This window comes from Trematomus bernacchii, unplaced genomic scaffold (assembly GCF_902827165.1).
Source record: "Trematomus bernacchii unplaced genomic scaffold, fTreBer1.1, whole genome shotgun sequence".
Taxonomy (NCBI): Eukaryota; Metazoa; Chordata; class Actinopteri; order Perciformes; family Nototheniidae; genus Trematomus; species Trematomus bernacchii.
The window spans coordinates 1,068,018-1,088,858 of NW_022987638.1; the positions used below are offsets into that span (position 1 = coordinate 1,068,018).

General features: G+C 42.3%; 1 protein-coding gene across 6 annotated transcripts in view; it reads left to right on the plus strand.

The window, feature by feature from the left end:
* shroom3 (shroom family member 3) overlaps positions 1 to 20,841 on the plus strand; it is a 64,074-nt gene that overhangs the window by 25,430 nt on the left and 17,803 nt on the right. For 4 of the 6 annotated variants that reach the window (XM_034133145.1, XM_034133143.1, XM_034133146.1 and 1 more), the window contains 9 exons: positions 11,804 to 11,929; positions 15,173 to 15,376; positions 16,099 to 16,418; positions 16,508 to 16,748; positions 18,557 to 18,612; positions 18,761 to 19,205; positions 19,399 to 19,677; positions 20,137 to 20,533; positions 20,657 to 20,790. In XM_034133145.1, coding sequence (XP_033989036.1) covers positions 11,804 to 11,929; positions 15,173 to 15,376; positions 16,099 to 16,418; positions 16,508 to 16,748; positions 18,557 to 18,612; positions 18,761 to 19,205; positions 19,399 to 19,677; positions 20,137 to 20,533; positions 20,657 to 20,790 — 2,202 coding nt within the window. Of the gene's footprint in view, positions 1 to 8,381; positions 9,182 to 11,803; positions 11,930 to 15,172; positions 15,377 to 16,098; positions 16,419 to 16,507; positions 16,749 to 18,556; positions 18,613 to 18,760; positions 19,206 to 19,398; positions 19,678 to 20,136; positions 20,534 to 20,656; positions 20,791 to 20,841 lie in introns of those variants that run through there. The other 2 variants (XM_034133148.1, XM_034133147.1) reach the window with 2 other exon arrangements.

The window sequence follows — 20,841 nt, forward strand, 5'->3', positions numbered from 1 at the left end:
GGCTACTTAGTTGGTACGTCACCCCCACTTCATCACCCCTATCCATTCGCCTCTGCACCAGATAAGGCCCCTTCCAGTGGGGAGCCAGCTTACGGCGGCTCTCAGTGGGATCATTTAACCACACCAAATCCCCGACTTCATACGGGTCACACCACACTCTCCTTCACCACTCCAGGACAGACTGCGCATGCTCACAACACATGACCTCTCAACCCAATGCTTACACTAGCTAGCTTACAGCAGATCTGCAGTAATATCAGAAGGAGTCATGTGATCACATCGTTAAAATAAGCCGATTAAACATTTTAGGTACGTTTCCAGTGACACAGTTACAGTTGGCCAACTTCATCATCCCTGAACATCAGCGTTTGGTTTAAGCAGCGCTTTTAGTAAATGCTGCATATGTTTTGTCAAGCTGGTGAATGTCTTCTAAATGCTGCACATGTGTTGTTAAGTTGGTGAATATCTTTTTTCATTTGCATGTGTTTGGGCACATTTGTGCATTTTTAAGTGCAATCTGTTTTTCTGAATGGAAATGTTTTGGGCTGCTGTAGAGCGTTTGCACCTGTCAGCCACCGTAGTTCTCATCTTTAAAATCTCTCCTCTTGTAGTGTTGAACTTAAACGAAATGTAAATACAAATAATAAATGCCAATTATAATACATTTAAAAAAAGTTATTTGAAGAGAGAGGGACGGCCCATGTGAGACAACTCCTGTCTGGAAGCTGATAACAGTTTCTTCTGTCATATATAAATCTCCTTATTTTTCTAACCTTATTGTACTGGTTAAAACAGGAAGTGATGTCAGATAAGGGACAGGTTTAGTGCGGTCAGCTGAAGAGGTCATCATCTCTGGGTTAGCATGTCCTGTCGGTGCTTCCTTTGTGTGTCTCGGCAGAGGATTCATCATTGTCCTGTTGTGTGTTTGTGACTCAGGGTTCGGAAAGGAAAACAAACTGTGCGAGCAGTCTGATAAGTTGCTATGGTAACCACCTCCTGTGTCTCTATTAGCTGCTCAGTTCAGCTGTTTGTTAGTTTGCTTTAGTTTGTGATTTTGTCACTGTCCAAGAATCATTTATGTACTATAGGGATATCACCAGTAACCGAAAAGTGATGTTCCATCCAAATATTGACCTGAATATGATCGAAGCTGGGATAAGAATCAAAACAGGGAAAGCAAAGTAAGTAAATGATTTAAAAGACATCAGGTTATTTACACAATAGTATATTATGTGTATGACATAGTACCGACATTTCATTATTTAAATATCACACCAGAACAGTGTTTTAGGTGTGTGAAAACGGTGCATCTGTTGAACTCCTTTCAGGTACATATCTTCAGACGATGGCCTGTAGACAGGTAACTTGAAACTTCAGAGTGTGATCTGTTATTCACTTTTAGAAGCGGCGCAAATAAGCCAATATTTGGTGCAGACAGTGGACATGGACAGTGTGGTGCTCCTTCTAACCTCGCTAACAGGAGGGTTTACATGTTTACGCATAAAAGTATAGTTAATACCCACTATGTTGGCGAACGTACTACAGAGGTCACAGCTACAGGGAAAACCGTGCTTTTGTGGACTGGAACATTTTCTCTAGAAAAGAAGGAGGAAAAAGCCTGTTTTAGAATAGAATAGAATATAGAATATAGAATATCTTTATTGTCATCACACATCAGTGTAACGAAATTCAGTTGGCATCTCTCACTGCAGTACATAAATAAGAACACATCCATAAAAGCAGTGATGAAGCAGAGATAGTAGCAATAATCAGGGTCATCACTTAAATGCAATTTACCAGAATGTTAAAATACATTTTTAAAGATGATTTAATAAAGAAAAACTACAATGTTTAAATATAAATAGTTACAAAAAATATCTGTTTGATACTTAATAAATATACAAATAAATAACATATGATATTTTTGGCTGCAGTCTTTGATGGGAGGTAGTGTGTTTGTATGTGTGCATGTTCAAAGTTATAGTGAGTTTTGTGGTTGGACAGGGATGGGAGGGATGGAGGCCACAGCTCTGGGAAAGAAGCTGTTCTTCAGTCTGTTGGTGCGTGACTTTATTGACCTGAACCATCTGCCGGACGGCAGCGGTTCGAACAGTGAGTGGCCGGGGTGTGTGATGTCTCTGATGATACTGCTGGCTTTCTTCTGCAGTCGACTTTTGTAGATGTTGTCAAGGTTGGGCAGCTCAGTCCCAACGATGCGCTGAGCAGCCTTCACCACCCGTTGCAGGTCCTTCCGCTCTGCGGCTGTGCAGCTGGTGTACCACACAGTTATGCAGCTGGTCAGGGTGCTTTCAATAGTCGACCGATAGAAGTTTACCATCAGTTTTTGTGGAAGCCTGGCCTGTCTCAGTTTCCTCAGGAAAAACAGTCTCTGCTGTGCCTTTTTCACCAGGTTTGAGGTGTTTGAGGTCCATGTTAAATTATTGGAGATGTTGACTCCAAGGAACCGTAGGTCCTCCACGCTCTCCACTGCTTCTCCACGGATGTGGAGGGGAAGATGAACTTCCTTTTTTGTCCTCCTGAAATCAACAATGAGCTCCTTAGTTTTGGAGGTGTTAAGGACAAGGTTGTGCTCCTTACACCAGTCCCTCAGATGTTTCACCTCGAGCCTGTAGGCTGTCTCCTTATTGTCTGTAATAAGACCGACTACTGTGGTGTCGTCTGCAAATTTGACTAGTTGGAGGTGTGGATGGGGGTGCAGTCGTTGGTAAAGAGTGTGAAGAGCATGGGACTAAGCACACAGCCTTGTGGGGTTCCTGTGTTTGAAACGTCTCTGTCAACATGTGCAGCAGTGCAATTGGAACTGTATAAAAATGTACTATTATTTTTGTTCTATTATTTAGCATTTCCACATTTCTTGGACAGATGACAGTTTAAATATGGGAGAGGATCACCAGCATCTAACTCCAGATAATCTAAAATGGGTATCATCTGTTAAATGAGATGGGCAGACAGCAAGCAGCTAGCGACATTAGATGGCACCCACCTGTCACTCAAAGTGGTCCCTCCCCTTATTATATCTGACAACAAGCTGTGATATAATTAAACATATGAACAAGAAAGGGCCAACACACTTTGTGTGTGTGTGTGTGTGTGTGTGTGTGTGTGTGTGGTGTGTGTTGTGTGTGTGTGTGTGTGTGTGTGTGTGTGTGTGTGTGTGTGTGTGTGTGTGTGTGTGTGTGTGTGTGTGTGTGTGTGTGTGTGTGATGAACAGCTCAGCCTCTGGAGGGTGCTAGTGTCACTACAGACTTGTACCCTGTTTTCTTTTTCTTTCTAAAACCTTAAGTAGGATTGATTGATTGATTGATTGAAAAGTGTATTAACAGCTTGTATATTGGGTACAGTACAGTACAGCTCAAAACATACAATTGTTAAGGGGATGCAGACCAGAGAAAGACTTTCGTCTTGTTTACATCAGGGTCCCCCATTTCCAATTCATCATATCATTTAAGACATATAAGACATATTTGACATACAGATGACTTATTTACAATTTACATACAGGTGGTTTTTTACATACAGATGGCTTATTTACAATTTTCATTTTAGATTTCGTTCTAATACATCCTAACCGGACATTTAAGACATACCAAGTCTACAGATATACAGTTAGTAACAGAGTCTAAAATGCGAGTATATACATAGATGGGGGGGGGAAGCTGTCCATTGTACGACAGGTTGAGATTTGTACCATTACCGGGGCCAGTTTTGCAATGCTCTCCCCCGAAGGTGCTCTTTAAGAGAGGTTTTGAAGGTAAGTATAGTTTTACTTTCCTTTACCGTTGTGGGAAGAGCGTTCCACCTTGATGTGGCAGAATTGCGAAACGTGTATTCCCCCTTTTTTGTGCCAAATCTGGGTTTTACATGATTTGTGGAGCTCCCTCTGGTGTTATGATCATGGTATTCCTTGACCTTTGGGAAGAATTTTGACATGTACATGGGTACCATAGAGGTGTAGTGGATCTTGTAGACCAGGCCCATTGCAAGTAGCTGTACTCTGTCGTCTACTCTAAGCCATATAGGTTGTCAAAGTGGGCAGAGGTGAGGTGGGTTCTAGATGAAAGGTCAAGCAGTAGTCTGACCAGTTTATTTTGCGATGTTTGAAGTTTTATTTTTAGCGCCTTGGAGGTGCTATGGTACCATGACGTGCAAGCATAGTCATAGTACCCTTGAATGAGTGCTCCTGCCAGAGTTTTCAGGGTGCTTTTGTTTACCAGAGAGGAGATCCGGTATAGGAATCTAGTTCTTTGATTGACATTTTTTATTACATTGGATGCCATTTTGTCACAGGAGAGGTTTGCCTCAAGAATAGATCCTAGGTATGTAATTTCCTTCTTACTAGTGACAATAATGTCACCCACTGCAACTGAGAAGTCGTCGGATTTGCTGAGATTATGTTTCGAACCGAAGAGAATGGACTCTGTTTTACCCAGGTGTAATGATAATTTATTATCGGCGAGCCAGTTGCAGATTCTGCCGAGCTCGGAGCTGAGGGTTTTTTCAACCTGCAATCTGCTCCTGTCAGAGACCAGCAGGGCTGAGTCGTCCGCGAACAGGAACAAGTTGCAGTTACATGCTGATGACATGTCATTTGCATAAATTAGGAACAGTAACGGACCTAATATGCTTCCTTGTGGAACACCACAGCTCACTGGGAGGGGGGGGGATAGAGTACCGTTTACCTCCACCAGGAGATGTTCTCATTGCTCAAAGTAGTTCAAATACCTGAAATATTTGGAACTGTGAAGTTACAGATACATGGTCTTGTGATCTGGAAAACTCACAGCTCCATGATATTTAGAATACTTTTATGTTGGAAGGGTGACAGTTCTATTGAACGTCAGGTTTAAAGGTATTCCTCAGCTTCCTGCTGAAGTGCCTTTAAGCAGCAACATGTTTTCAGGTGATTGGAACAACAGAGTCGTTCAAATGTATGCTAATGAAGCTCTGGCTCTTTCCACCCACAATCCCCTGGGCTCTGGGTGGCTATCAGATACAAAAAGAGAGAGTAGGGGGTTGAGTGGGCAGGAAGTGGGCTCTCAGAGCCCCATGAGGCTGAGTGTTCATTTTGAGAGGACACTGTGTTTATCTGACTCCTTCTTTCCTCTCCTCTTTTCTCCTTTCCTGTCCTACCTTGCTCTTTGCACCTTGTTCAATCCTATCATCTCTTTTCCTGTGTTGTCCTTCTCATCTGTCCTTAATCTCTCTCTTTTCTTCTTTCTCCTCCTCTCCTTTCTATGAATCTCTCCTTTCCTCTCCTAACATGTTTCTTTAGTTGAATCATCACATTTTTCTAAAACGACTTCATTGTGTAATTGCACAAAACACATGCATGCGCAGTACCATCACACTCCCTCACACACGCACAGCTGGGCTCTGTTAGTTAGCTGTCGGACACTTCCGGCAGCACGCGTACAGAACGCTCCGGCACATCTATCAGCCTTTCTGAGTTTCCTCTACAACCTGCTGCTTTCCTGTCGCCTGACGTGTCCTTCCTCAGCCAGGCATCATCTGGCCTGTCTAGGTCATGGTCCAGCAACCTTCACTGTCAAAAAAGACATTTTGCCCCCTTTGCCACAAAATTAAATATGTCTGGAGCCCAAGACATATTTGACAACACAGATTCTCAAGTTGTATACTATATGCAATAACTAGTTTGTAGCATCTGCAAACTTATATATCGACAACGCAGAAACATGTTGAAAGTCTATTGCTATTTTTACCTGGAAATGTCTTTCAAAATTACACTTTTGTGGTTTGCTAATTTATCCCAATATACAGTATCAAGCATAGGTAACCCAGCATTGCTGTAACTTATCTTTCTGGATTTATTTATGGTTAGTTTTCGTAAAATGTAGGATTAGCCTCCCCCATAGACGTAGTGGGATGTGAGGCATATTTTAGCTGTCCACTGGAAAAATAGCTCTTATTTATGTCAAAGTTATTTTTGTCAAAGGTACAGGAAGAAACGGCATAGGGGCTGATGAGCACTATCTGGTTCTAGAGCCACGGGTTGCCTACCCCTGGTCTAGGTGGTGCCTAGACCCCCTACGGCACTCCCATGCTGTACCTAGCCTACAATATCCCCTGGTAACATGGTATGAAGGATCAATAATGTCCAATAATGATCAATAACTGTTGTTTGGTTTCTTGCAGTTTCAGTGCCAAGTGTAGCAGTGGTTCAATTGTTGACTAGAACTTTGTTGCCAGCCTATCAAAAAACAGGATTAGTAACGATACATTTCCTTCATAGACACAGCATTTCCATATATATTTTACGCACAGGAAAGCTATTGGCATAGTTTCACAAACATGTGGAGTGTCCCCAGTATCCACTGTAGCCCACCTACTCTCTCCCATTTTGGTTCAGAGTAGATCTAAGCGATTATTATTCTTGAGGAACAGTTTCCCACGGCAACAGATAAGGTCCCTGTTCATAGAGACACACCCTGCACACACACCCTGCACTAACACACTAACACACACACACACACACACACGCACACACACACACACACACACACACACACACACACACACACACACACACACACACACACACACACACATACACACACACACACACCACACACACACACACACACACACACACACACACACACACACACACACACACACACACACACACACACACACCATGACACATTCAGGAATTCACTGATTTGAGTGCCATGAAACATGGGTGCCTGTTGAAGAACTAGAAGGAGCTACATCTCACATTTATCCTGCAGCAGTTTCTTCTTCTCTGTCTGATGACAGGATGGTCACAACCAAAAACATGAGAACAGATGAACTGATATTAGTTTGGAACAGACACGCATGAGTATTGACTGATATATGCAGTCTCAGCTTTAGTCCTACTCAAAGGGGTCCTGGTGGTCCACCTGTCTTTGAGGAGGCTTTAGTGGTCCCAGGAGAGATGCTGGGTTCCTTAAAAGGCTACCAGATGTTGTAACAGAGGTCCAAAGACATTACGAGAAAATGCACTGGTCTTCGAGAAAGCTTAGGGTTTTTGCGTTGATTCCAGGGACCTTGAGATCTCCCCAGGAAGGTTCAGTAGTCCTAGAATAAATCATAGTTGTCCTCACAGACTCCTTTACCGTTTGTGAATGAAAGATGTTCTCGAGGAAGCATCGAGTCCTTCAGTGGGTTGTGGAAGAGATGAAAATATTCCTTAAGGAAAGTGGAGTCGAGAGTGATTTCCAGAGATCCTTGAGAAGTTACCAGAGGTCTTTGAGTAGGGACTGTTTCACCACGAGGACAGAAAACATTTAGTCATTTTAGTTTTTAAAGGTTACCGGTTTCAGCTCGTTTTTAATATTGAAACAAAATGAAGATTCCATAACAGGCAAGCAGAACTAGGCGATGCTCTGAGCTACATGCTAGCTACAGCTCTTTTAAGCTTGTCAACTTACTAGCATTAGCTAGTTAGCACATACAAGTCAACTAAGGATGATGGGAATGTCATTCGTTATATTGGACGTATTGAAACTTTGACCTGATGCCGCCAGAGGAAAGCTTGAGTATCATCAAAGTCACTAGCATTGACTTTCTAGTGTGTCTGTAGCAAATGTCCTGGCCATCCATCTGATAGTTGTCAAGTTGGATTGAAGGGAAATATCCTTCCAAATAATCACTTTTCAAATTAAGGAACCATTAACAAAGACAGTCATTTGCTGCATTTCCCCACTACTGGTCAGTGATTCCTATCTTCTGACATCATGTTTGTTTTTGTGTTTTGGACTCCAGTCTTGCAGTGATAATCTAACAATCAATAAGAGTCAGTTCATTGTTCAGTGTGGAGCACACGCTGCATCATGGGACATGTTCCCCCCCGCGGCTCTGCTCAGCTGTCCTCTGTGTTCACAAACTATCTCTCTTTGCACTTGCACTTCCTCAAGTTATTCTCTGTTTTATTTTTATTTTTAGACTGTTAGACAGGAAAGAAGATATTGTGGATTTCCATTTCTCTCGTCCTCCTGTCTTCCCTCTCTTCCCATTCCTTTACCTCTCTCCCTATTTCCGCATGATGTCTCTGAAAATCTTTCAGTTGCTTCATTCCACAGTATCTTCTCCCTAACAACTCTTATCTCCCTCCATCTCCCCTCCCTTTCTTGCTACTCCTTCTTTCTCACTATCTTGTAGCCGTCCTCCCTCTCTCTCTCTTCAGACTCTGAATGTCCCTCGCTCACACACTGTATCAACAGCTACCATCCAGAACAAGCCAGTCCAAGGATGTTTACTTTATGCTTTTATCATACAGCCTAATGACTTCTAATTGCTCCGTTTGCTTAACGAGCTCAGGGACCAATGCAATGCGACTTGACCAGGCAGCCCTAGACTGGAGCGACAGCAACAAGACAGATCAGAGTACAGTGGAGACGGATCAGCAGTGCAGAGTCTCTGCAATGGAGTTTTGATGGACATGAGGAATAGCTGAAGATAGAACATCCAGTAAAAAGGCAATTCTTCTTGTCTGGGTTGCACATTTTTCAAAGGATTGACTGACAGTGGACTGCAGCATGTGGGACACATTTAACAAGGAGAGAGGTGTTTGTGTGTATTACATATACAGTTGATTGAGTTAAAGCAGAGAAGAAGCAGGTAGGGTATCTTAGGTTAAAGTTTAAAAGAGGAAAAGTACAGCACAAAGGTAAGAAAAGATATCGCAAAAAAGAAAATAAAGGTCCAAGTTGTGTAGTGGGCTATGCATCCAAGTATTCTAATTTCATGAGAGAACAAGACGTTTTTGGAAGTACTCTTCTACACAGGAGATCATGTTAGCTGTTGGGTTGGTGCAGTTGACATAGACAACATATATTTTCTTGTAGCTTTCTAGAAGGAAACATCAAACAAACAGTCCCACTTCAAGGGTGTGGAAATGGGACTTTCTGGGATTTTCTAAAAGAAGACGAACCAATTTGACAGGAAGAGTACAGCTAAGAAGAAAGCAGGAGAGAAGAGTCATTTGAATTGTAGCCATGGAACTGCTGGAGGCGTTCTACCGCAGGAAGCTCCGGAAAAAGCAGAAGAAAGCAGAGCTGGGCCGGTCTGACGGGGCGCTCTGCCGATCCCCGTCAGAGGCCAACGTCAGCGTCCTGGCCACCGGCCTCATCTCCAGGGTCTTGCGGTTCACCTCCAGGTAACACAGGGCACATGCTGAGTTTAGTCAGAAACACAGAAGACATTTAGACAAGTTGGAAGCCTGGATTAGCTTTGATCTGTTCAAGAAAAGTTTTGCAGAAAGAGATTTTACATAATAAATACTCAGAAGTAAGTTAACAATAGACTGGTGCATTATGCTTTAGTATTTGTGCAAGAAAGAAAACTGTTTGAGGATCTCTTTGTAACTCAATCCATAACTGTTGGCTTGGATCAAACTAATTATAATGGTTGCTGGAGAAATGGAGTCTGACTTTAGTCCTAACCTTTTCATTTTGACAAATTTGCACACTGAATATTCTGGACTTATATTGTAGCACAAACTAAAACAACTACCTGACCCTCTTCTGGTTTTTTACAATCTTTAAAACAGAAAGGATCTAAAGCAGAGTGTGGCTAGACACAGTTTGGGTGGGGGGTCAGTTAATGGAAGACATGTAAAGTAAACCGGGGGTTTATTATAACTGGAAAGATATATGTATTTAGGACAACAAACTACATTTTTAACTTTGATATGCCAAAACATTTATGACAGGATGTGACATTCATTACTCAGACATGACATAAGGACTCCGAAAGGATATCTATGTTTTGGACCCTGGTTGCTTGTGAATGCAGCGTCAGGACATGTCAGTGACGTCCAGGTTTCAAAAATGATATTTTGATTTAAAACTCTGTGGTAAAACTCAAATGTTACCACACTGTCTTCAGGCCAGTCCCCAGAGAGGGTGAATATCTGCACACGTGTCACAGCCATGATAACTTGTCGAGGTATTCCAGTCACGTCCGGCTGTACCCAGGTTCCTGCTGTCCGCAGACATGCAGGCTTTCATGTCTCTGTCTCCTACTTACTCAGATACAATCTCTTCCTGTTTATCTGTGTGGATAAATACAGAACATTTCACATCAGACGAGGGAACCACCATGCAATTCAACGTCTCTCTTATCACAACACATTCAAATAATGATGGTGAGGTCATAAATATTCTTATTTGAACTAAACACAAAAATGTACCAATTTAATGAATATCAGCGCCAGCGAGGCCGCTGCTTTATATTTTTCACAATGTGCGGCATTCACATACAGTACTTTTCACTTCACATTTTGACATTACATTACTGTTACAGAGGTCAAATATTGTATTTCTCTTTGGATTATCATCAAGGTAAATTCAACTCTTCTCAAACACCCAATTTACATTAAACGTCAATCAGAGAAGCAGTCATGTTGCCCTTTGAGCCACATGAGAGCTGTCAATGTGAACTATTTGCAGTGTTGAGTTTCAGTGACAGTAGCTTAACAATGGCAAAACATTTACTGAAGAAAAAGAGGAACTGAAACGAACAGAATGGAGAATATGACATGGATGATAGGAATGTTTCTCTGTGAACTGGCATTATACATAATTTATCAAGACAAAATTCAGGACATATTGAGTCTGGATTTACAGAAAACAGTGTGTCAAGTAGGACTGTGCAATTAATCGTATTTTAATCGCAATTACGATTTTGGCCTGCCACAATTACGAAAACAACATAATAGAAAAAAACGATTATTTTGTTTTGCTAGGTTGTGACAGTGCACTGCAACATATTTGATCTAATGTATTTGTATTTATCATATTTATATATGTTTAGTAGCTTGTTGAAGTGCGCTCCAAAATATTTGTTGATCTTGTTTATTGGTATTTATTATTTTGATATTATTTATTTAAATGTAGATATAAATGTATCATTTATTTATTTTTGTATTGGTTTTTCAGTTGAATTATACGTTCAGGGAAATCAACAGTTAAAAAGATACTGTTCAAATTATTATTTGTATTTAAAAGTTCAATAAATGGATGTTTTCAAGGTCAATGAATAATCCTATTTAATAATCGTGATATCAATTATTGACCAAAATAATCGTGATTATGATTTTTGCCATAATCGCACAGCCCTAGTGTCAAGTGTGCGTGCGTGCGTGAAGACAACATTTTTAATGTTGAAATTGTCTTTTTTCTGGGCGGAGCTTTAAAAAAAAAAAGACTTTCTTTGAATGAGGACCTGTGCAAGAAGGAAAGGACACAAACTAGATCAAAATAGAAACCATGACTGTGCATGAGTCGCAGCTCTGTGCTCATCAACTCGTCTTTCCAGAGACAAACGGATGTGCTTCTTTTTTCTTGGCCTGATGTCTTTTTTCCATTAAATCCAGCGTTTTCTTATTTTGTTGAAACATAATGATCAACGCTGGCAGCTGGCTCAGCTACAGATGTACAGATATGGGGGTGGGATGATTTGTTAATCAATCTTGACAAAAATAAAAATAAATGTGTACTTCCCAAAAAATCACGATTCCTTTAGAAAATGGCTCTTTTGCATTTCTCCTCTTCTGTTGTTTTCTTTCATTTAGTACTTTTTTCACCTTTTCTCTCGTGTCATGTGCCGATGGTGGAACAGAAAATGACACAGAGCTGTTTACATCATGGCTGACTGTGTGATGGTTTTCGTCCCCGCTAGCTGTATCATACACTTTCCTTGAGTTTTACGTCAGAATGTGGACTGGAAGTAAAGGAGTGCGTGTACACAAACCCTCTCTCTGTGTTTCCTCTCACAGACGCAGTGAGCCAGCGTCTCGGCCTCACTCCTGGCACTCCACAAAGCTGGGGGAGGGTCCGCAGCAGGTGGACCGGGGCGGGATGGACACCATGAGCAGCGCCTGGCACCACAACTACCACGCCAGGTCCGTCTACATTTCTAGAACAGACCACTCTGACAATGCATATCCATCGTTAGGGCCCTTGGTAGAGCTCTTTGCTAGCTGTGTAGCTATGTTGCTACCAGAGGTAAATCTGTCAAAATCAGTGCCAAAATAGAGACAGCAGCCTTTTGTATTCTTTTTTATTTTGTATTTAATGGTTTTGCACCATTTAAAAATACACATACATAACAGATAACAAATGATAAATAGTGCAGGAAGAGGCAAAAAACCCATTGGGATTATTTAAAGCTTCCACCTAAATAATGTAAAAAAATCACAATTGTATATAAAACACAAGATCAATATACAAAAAACTGCTTAAATTCAATAACAAAGACACATTTTAAGAACAACATATGCTATACCTACAATGTACGTTAAATGACACTGATGTGAATATGAAAACCACGCAACCCAGATCTTTTCCCCCAAGAACAGTTTGAGCTTATGGTCTTTCACATTCACGTCACATTATACCTTATATCTCAGCTCCTAGCTCAAAGTCCTATGAATGATCTCTGCACGTGTTTTTTTAACTTGTTGGTACAGTTTCCATGGTGCTCCATGTGTTTTTACTGTCGCTCGCAGGAAAAAAAGTTCTTGACTGCACGGTTTAACTGTGATCTCACAAACACAGTGTGAATTTAAAGACTTTGCCAGTGTCTCAGCCAATCACGGTTACTCTTACACACACCAGATGATTTAGTATTTTACTGAACATGCACAGTGTTTCCATTTGAAATGTTTTGAGGCGACATAGGTCAACAGACGGATCAATGTGAGGAGCTCACAGGTGCTGTCTGTCTGTGATATGACGTGACCTTTGACATCTGACTGTCTGTGCACACGCTGTGTTTTCATTCTGAAGTGAAAATATCTGTTTGTACCAACACTGACCACAAGATTTTACATTACACCTTACAATATGTGATTGAACTTCTTTGGGAAAAGAACATTTTCAGAATGAGAGGGCCTTTTTGGAAAAAGGCCTTTTTTTGGAAAGTGAGGATATTTTTGGGAAAGAGAGGACTGTTTCAGAAAGTAAGGAACTTCCTGGGGAGAGAGGACATTTTTGGAAGGTTTTTACAATTTCTAGAAAATGTTCTTTGACGTCATCTTACTGTTGGTTAAAAAATATCATTATTTAGTGTTGTGTGTGAAGCAGAGCAGCTTCAGAAGGAATTACATCACTATTTATTTTAAACAGCAGTGAAGAGAAAATAAAAGCCTATGAGGTGTGTGTGTGTGTGTGTGTGTGTGTGTGTGTGTGTGTGTGTGTGTGTGTGTGTGTGTGTGTGTGTGTGTGTGTGTGTGTGTGTGTGTGTGTGTGTGTGTGTGTGTGTGTGTGTGTGTGTGTGTGTGTGTGTCTTTGTTGGATAGGGCATTGACGTGGATGCCTGCAGTAAGGGGCATGCCCTTCCCCCCCAACTCCCGGTCTCCCATGACAACATCTCCCCACACACACACTGTTGAATGTCGTGTCATGTTAGTAAAGTGGCGATTTTAATAAAAGGTTTGTGGTGACCTTTCTGCAGCTCTACTTTAACAGAAGTTAGGAAACAGAAAGTAGAAAGAGAGACAGAGAGTACAGAGTGGAGACACAGAGAAACTGGTGAAGACGGAGACTGTCCCCTTTCCAGTAATTGCATTGTGTGTTCGGTTGAAGGACTTGGTGGGTCAAACTGTGACGTACACACATGCACACAGGCACACACCACACACACACACACACACACACACACACACACACACACACACACACACACACACACACACACACACACACACACACACACACACACACACACACACACACATTAAAATTCCGGCAGATTCAGCAGCAAATCACAGACTTTTCGTCCTTTTGAAACATGCAAGTGGTTACATAATTTATCTTGTTAGTATCATGTCTAAATATTCCTAATTTCTTTTTTCTTTTATTTAATTGAAATTCTTACGACGCCAATCTGACCCTGTTCCAACCTGTTACCTGTCTGTATGAATATGTACATATGAATATTTACACATTAAACTAAACACTGCAGCAGGACCCCCTCTTGATTTCATTCATTGCATGGATTAGGAAATTAAACATAAGCAAAACTGTTTAATAGTATTTTCTGAGCAAATAGTATTTCAATTCACTCTACATTTTAAATAAGCTTTATTGGATGACAGTTCAGAAACCTTTATTACCAAAGCAGTACAGATTATCATTAACATTGAGATGATTATCAAAAAATATATACCATAATATGCAAAAGTGTTGACATGCCCATCAGCCTAACGCTGATGATAAATGTTAATGTGAATGTAAAATGTAATTAACATGCCAAACTGAGCTATGTGAATATAGGAGTTTTTACCTGCTAAATATCAGCATGTTACGGCCTTAGTGAGCTCAAAGCACAAAGCACAGTTGTGTTTAAGTTTAAAGGTCTCTTATCATGCAAAATGCACTTTTTTATGTCTTTTATACATAAATATGTGTCCCCTTTGTGTCAGAAAATACAACCCTCTCTCTTTTCCTCCGTACCCAAATCTTAAAAAACTGGGCTACAACGGAGCTGATCCAGATTTGCTGCGGTCATGACGACATTACTAAAATGTGGGCTGGCTTTACACCCACGGCCCTATCAGAAACGTTGCTGTATCAGAAACAATGCACGACGTGTTTTGGAAGTAATATAGTCTTTGTTTACATTAGCAGGCATGGCTAACACTCAGAGCTAACCTGTACTGGAGAGAGTATGTGCAGGATTTAAAAAGGAACTCACCTTGTGGTAAACCTGAAAGAGAAAAAGTGTTTGAGCTCCATACTGTTTCAGAGGTAATCCTTGATGTGGTTTTGAACATGGTATGGCGTTTCATCACGGCAGCATTTAGCTGAGTTTCTGACGAATTCTGAGCAGGCACAAGCTCCCCCTCCCCCTCTTTTTTCTTTTAAAGCTAAGGACCCCGAACCTGCAGTTCTCTATCAGGGCTGAGATCTCTATCATATGGCTATGAGGCATGGCTATAATGAGTGATCTGTTTGGTATTTTGAGCAAAACACTTCATAGACATGTTTTTTATACATTTTTATATATCTGAGACCTATAATATATGCCTACAAATAGTATAATAGGAGACCTTTAAGTCTGTGTGGTAATTTAGCAACATTCCCATTGCCAGAGCTTTCCTGAGTCTCCTTCTGAAAGAGTAAATGTTGTGTCTCTGTGTCAGTGCCTCCACCACAGACCTGTCCGGGGGCTACGACTCCGGCGGCAGCTCCCTGAGGAAGAGTCCGGACCAGTACAGCTCGAGGGGCAGCATGGACAGCCTGGACCCCCCCCAGTCCACTCACCTTAACCCCGGAGCTCAGAACCACCACACAAACAGCGGACCCCACCCCGCCTACTCCTCCTGCCACCAGCTTTCCTCTGCCAGGTACCTTCACCCCCCCCCCTTATTTTAGTTACAGGCGTAAATTAGAATAAGTGAACGTTGACTGCTTTTTCACACTTAAATACTGGTATCATGGGTGAAAATCCATTGTTGTTTTATCCATCCATCCTGTCTTCTTTATAACATAGACTTCTGCAAACTGTGATTAAAATGTATATGCGGGACGGTGAAACCCAACATAATCTGGGAGGAAACACTTTCCCTTTAATTGATAATGTTCTTTTCTGTATAGGAACGTTATTATTTAAGGGGACATTGTTCTTGTAACTAAAGTTGGTGTTGAAGCTATCACCAGTCATACTTATTTAAAGGTTTTATGTTGGGGCATGATTGGGGGTCATCGCTGCTCCACTGACATACCCCACGCCAAGATGGCAACTTTGAGAACCGCCCACATTAAGCCTTAAAACATAAAGCAACAACCATACAGAAACATATGACATCACAGAGACTACTTATTATTCAATTATTTATTCATTATTATTCAACCCATTTTCCCCAATTCACCCCTTAGACACTACAGGAAAGAATGAAAGGACCATGGGAGCTTTATTTAGTACGATGCATTAAGCTTTTGTATAATTAACCGGTTGCTTTGTGTTCTCCTTCTGAAAATACAAAGTCCAGCTTCACCAGCCATTTGCTTCAGAGCTGTAGATATCTCAATGTCATGACTTTAAATGGAATCTCTCGTCATGTTCCAGGTCCTCCAACAGCATCGACCACCTGCACAGCAAGCGAGACTCCGCCTACTCCTCCTTCTCCACCAGCTCCAGCATCCCAGAGTACCTGGCCTCCACGCCTTCCTTCAGCCCGGAGCGCTCATATTCTCTCGAGACGGTCCTTCAGAGAGAGAGAAGAGGTGGAGACATGCAGCAGGCGGACGTGTGCTACGCCCAGACGGTGTATGACGTCCAGAGGGGCCACGAACACCAGCTGAGCTCCACCTCCGCCGCATTGCTAAGCAACAGAGAATCCAGAGGCGAGGGAGAAGCGAGGCCGGGGCACAGCCGAGAGCTACAAGGTGAACTTCCTGTTTCAGGAATAGTTTTGGGATGTTCTAATTCTTATCTGATTACATCATTGCTTCTCTTTGTGTTCTTGGTGCATTAGGTGGGGTCTGTTACCGTGGCAGCAGCAGTGGCAGCAGCAGCAGTGGCAGCAGCAGTGGGGGTGTACCGGCATCACAAAGACACAGTGTGGGGCCAATATGGGGCCCCTCAGCCAGCCGCAGCTCATACGAGAACCTGAAGGGGGCGCCAGCTCCACCGATGCGCAGCGATAGCTACGCAGCCATCAGGAACCACGAGAGACCCAACTCCTGGTCCAGTCTGGATCACGCCCGCTCACTACGGTCAGTCACATCAGGGGGATATCCATTCTCATCCAACAAAACTCTAATAAAAACAATGGTGATGAGCATTTAATTCAAGAGCACAATGTCCGCCCTAACTTCAGTCATTCACGTTCCAAAATGAGTTTTAGATCCATTTAAGCTTCCAGACCTGCAGATATGAAACTGGGCTACACTGTCTCTTAAGTTAAATAGGTATTAATTCATTTACAGTAAAATCAACTCATTATTTTATTCTTGTATTAATAAATGATGTGCATCATAGCTGATGGGCTAAGAATGTGGCGGTTTTTATATATCTTTTTTTATTGACCAGGTGATATAAGTTAAAGTGGACCTATCATGCTATATTTGAAAAATATATTGTAGGGCCATAAAACATGTCTGTGAAGTTTTTTTTTTCAAAATACCAAACAGATCATGCATTTTAGCCATGCCTCATTTCGCTCTATTTGCTCTTTTCCAGCCCTGTTTTTGCAAGGGCTGATTCTGTGACGTAGCTTTAATGCAAATGAGCTGCAGCTGACCACGCCCCCCTGCAGGAGAGGGGAGCGTGCTCTGAGATCAGCTGCTGGGCTCTCAGAAGAGGGGGAGGAAAAGAGAGAGTCCGTCCTCCGTGTATTATTCTTATATTATTATATAGAGTCATTATTCATTTGTTTTAAAGCTCAATAAATAACAAAGAAGACCTTTGACCGGCACTTTTCTAATTTTGTCCAGAAGATTTAAACTTTAACGGACATGTTGACCGGCGAAAAAAAATCTACTTCATAAACATGTCCGTGGTAAAATGTTTAGAACACACAAGCAGAAATCTGCCGGAGTCTTCTGGCACATGTCCCTTGAAAATGAAGTCTAGCCATAGATTCTTGTCTTTTTCCAGGGATGGCATTGCATGCAGTCCCTTATCCCGATTCTTACAGCCAACAACAGCACAACGTTTAACTCCCTTAGACATCCTGGCAAGAGCAGGCAAAAACACAGATGTGACTGGAGGAGATTTAGCTTTCCGACAGCCTATATGCGAATGAGAGGTTGGGCAATGGCCGTGGCCGTGGCCCAACCTCTCATCCCCCTGATAGGTGGAGAGTTGCCCATATAGGCGGAGCACCCCTTTTCTGACGTCAGAGAAATTCAAATCTCTCTCAGCTCCGTTGCAGCCCCGTTTTTAGAGATTTGGAGATGGAGGAAAATAGAGAGGGTTGTGTTTTCTGACACTTGGTGAGTTCCCTGGAACACCGGGGACACATATTCATGTATAAAAGACGTACAAAAGTGCATTTTGCATGATAGGTCCCCTTTAAGTAGTAGAGTAAAAAATACAGGTGTTTGTAAAGTACTAGTTAAACAAACAACAACCTTTGTAAATGACATTGTAATTACTTGTACAATTTAATACATTATGAAATATTCTAAGATACATTACATAGCCTATTATGCTACAGTACAGTAAAAATGCAATATATGATACAATGATATTAACACATTACACTATGATACAATTAGGATATCATGATACGATAAGAAACATCTCGCAACAATATGCTGCTATCCTATAAAACTATACAATAGATAGAATCTGCAATAAAATGCTATGATTAAATACATTTGGATCAAATCAATACAACACAATGCAATATGCTACGCTATGTTACCATTCTCTACGATCCAGTATAACACAATACATTATAGAATTGCCCTGTAAGGTACAATATGATATAAAACAGTTAGTATAAATTGTTGTTGTAAAATACTTGTGTAAAATGAACTTCCACTATAATGAATTGTGTTTTATATATTTTATTCAGGTCTCTGCAGAAAGGTTCCTGGCATCACTCCAGTGGCCCTGTAGCATCAAGTGCAGGTATATATCAATTCTATCTCCATGATTGTACACTTTTTTAATCTGCTCTAGCAATTAAAGGTTGCTAAAAAGCCCCAAATACAGAGCTCTGCTATCTTCTTCCCCTGAATGACCCCCAACAACACTGACTCGGTTCCTCTGGTTGCAGCTAAATGCTCGTACGGGGCCGAGGGCCAGCTCCACACCGTGATAGAGAAGAGTCCGGAGAGCAGCCCCACCATAAAGCCCCGGCTGGGCGGAGGCTTTCCCAGCCCCCCCTCCTGTCCTGGCCCTACCTCTGGACCTGCAGGCCCCGGCCCCCAGCTCATTGTGCCCACAGGGATACACCCTGTCCCCCAACATCAGCCCCTCAATGCAAAGATACCCGGTCCTATCCAGGGGCCAGGCTCCTTGGGAGGCTACCCTGCTCCCACCCAGCAGCAGCAGGGCATCGAGGGGAGAGAGGAAGGAACAACCGAGGGACGGGAGGAAAGAAGGATATCAGCTACAGAAAACGGATACCAAAACAACCCTTCTTCTTTACTGTACTCCTATCCCTCTTCTTCAACAGCTCCCTTCACTCAGCCCAGGCCTCGAGCACAACAGGCAGACAGGTAATACTATACTTAGTGTCATTACTTCCTACCAGTAGCTGTAGCAGTTGTGTAGCTTAGTGTGTAGTTCGTTCCCAAGAGTCATACTTAAATAAAATAATTGCTAAATGCACAACTTCATGCTATTTGTTGGTGTTTCCGATTCTATAATATTCTATTCTATAATACTAACTCAGTCTTCTACCTTTATCAGGCCTTACCAGGAAGAGTCTTACTCTGAACTCTACAGACCCTACATGAAAACAGCTAGAGATCCATCAGAGGAACACACAACCCGCCAGGGACCTCATGGTCAAAGCTTCCAAGGGTCCCAAATTCAAACAAGCAAGAGACCCCACAGCTTAGTGTTCCAGGAAGAGAGCCAGGATTTCAATATTCCCCACATCCAATCGGCCGCTGGACACAGGGCCCCATCCTCAGAAGAATGGAGGGACCCCTGCATACCTGTCCAGTCGAGGGGAGACAGGAGAAGGTAAAGTATTGGGGAATTACTTTTGGTGACTGAAACCAGAGTCCTTCATTGATCTGCCACCTTCTTTAGGTCAGAATTCTAGTTAGAGTACTTCAACGTGGTCCATAGGAGGCTTCCAGATTGAGATATCTTTGCAGAAAACCAAAAGCATGCTCAAGGATTGTAATCTTTTAACCATTGGAGAGGATGACATTGGAGAGGCTTTTTTTTTGTTGTCATTAAACTCATGCACTAACATCATGCTACTCGGCACCACAACCAGATACAGCCACAACAACACAATAGCATACCCTATTTTCAACACATTTCTATCTATAACAGCAGCTACCTGACGGTTAATGGCTGTTTAGCTCATTCAATGCTTGTATGTTTTGTATGTATCAGGCAAAATCAATAAATATCAGAAATGATTTTCCCTCCAGTACTTTTCCTCAATGGTTTCTTCCTATCGCCCTACAGATCAATGGACCAGACCAGTACTCTTTCAGAGCCAGTGACATCACCTAGGCTCGCACAGGGACAGGTTCTTCCTACCCACACACCTGCTCCCCTCTCCTGCCCCCCCCCTTTTCCCAGTTACCTCAGTGACTGGGACCACCAAGAGGAGGACAAAGACAGAGAACACCCACTGACCCGTCTGGAGATCGCCCTTGCTGAGGTCCAGCGAGGCTCTAGCCCCAACAGTGTCATCTCTGCAGGTAGCCATGGCAACAGCAGCGTTGGCGATGGCAGCCAGGGACCTGTACGCAGCCTCTCTGTCCTGGAGAAGGTCAGTCGCTTTGAGCGTCGGGAACGCACCGGGAAGCAGCGCAGTCACAGCACCACCACCGCACAGGACAAAGCCTCACATCTGAGGGTAACTCAAACCAAGCTGTGATTTGGTCACCAATTCAGCGTAACTTCTCTCAAATTGGAAGTTCTTGACCCTTGTTGGCTGTGACACTGTTTCACTGCTTGATTTTTTATGATTTTGAATTAGATGACTGAGAAGGGTCGTAACTCCCCATGTGGACCAGATGACCTCAGAAATATGCTGGAGAGAAGCAACAGCAGGACTAAAGCCCACCGGACTCTGAGCTACAGAGGAGGCAGCAGTGAACACCCAAAATACAGGTAATTGATACAACTATATAGATATAGTTACTATAATTTATCACAATAAAT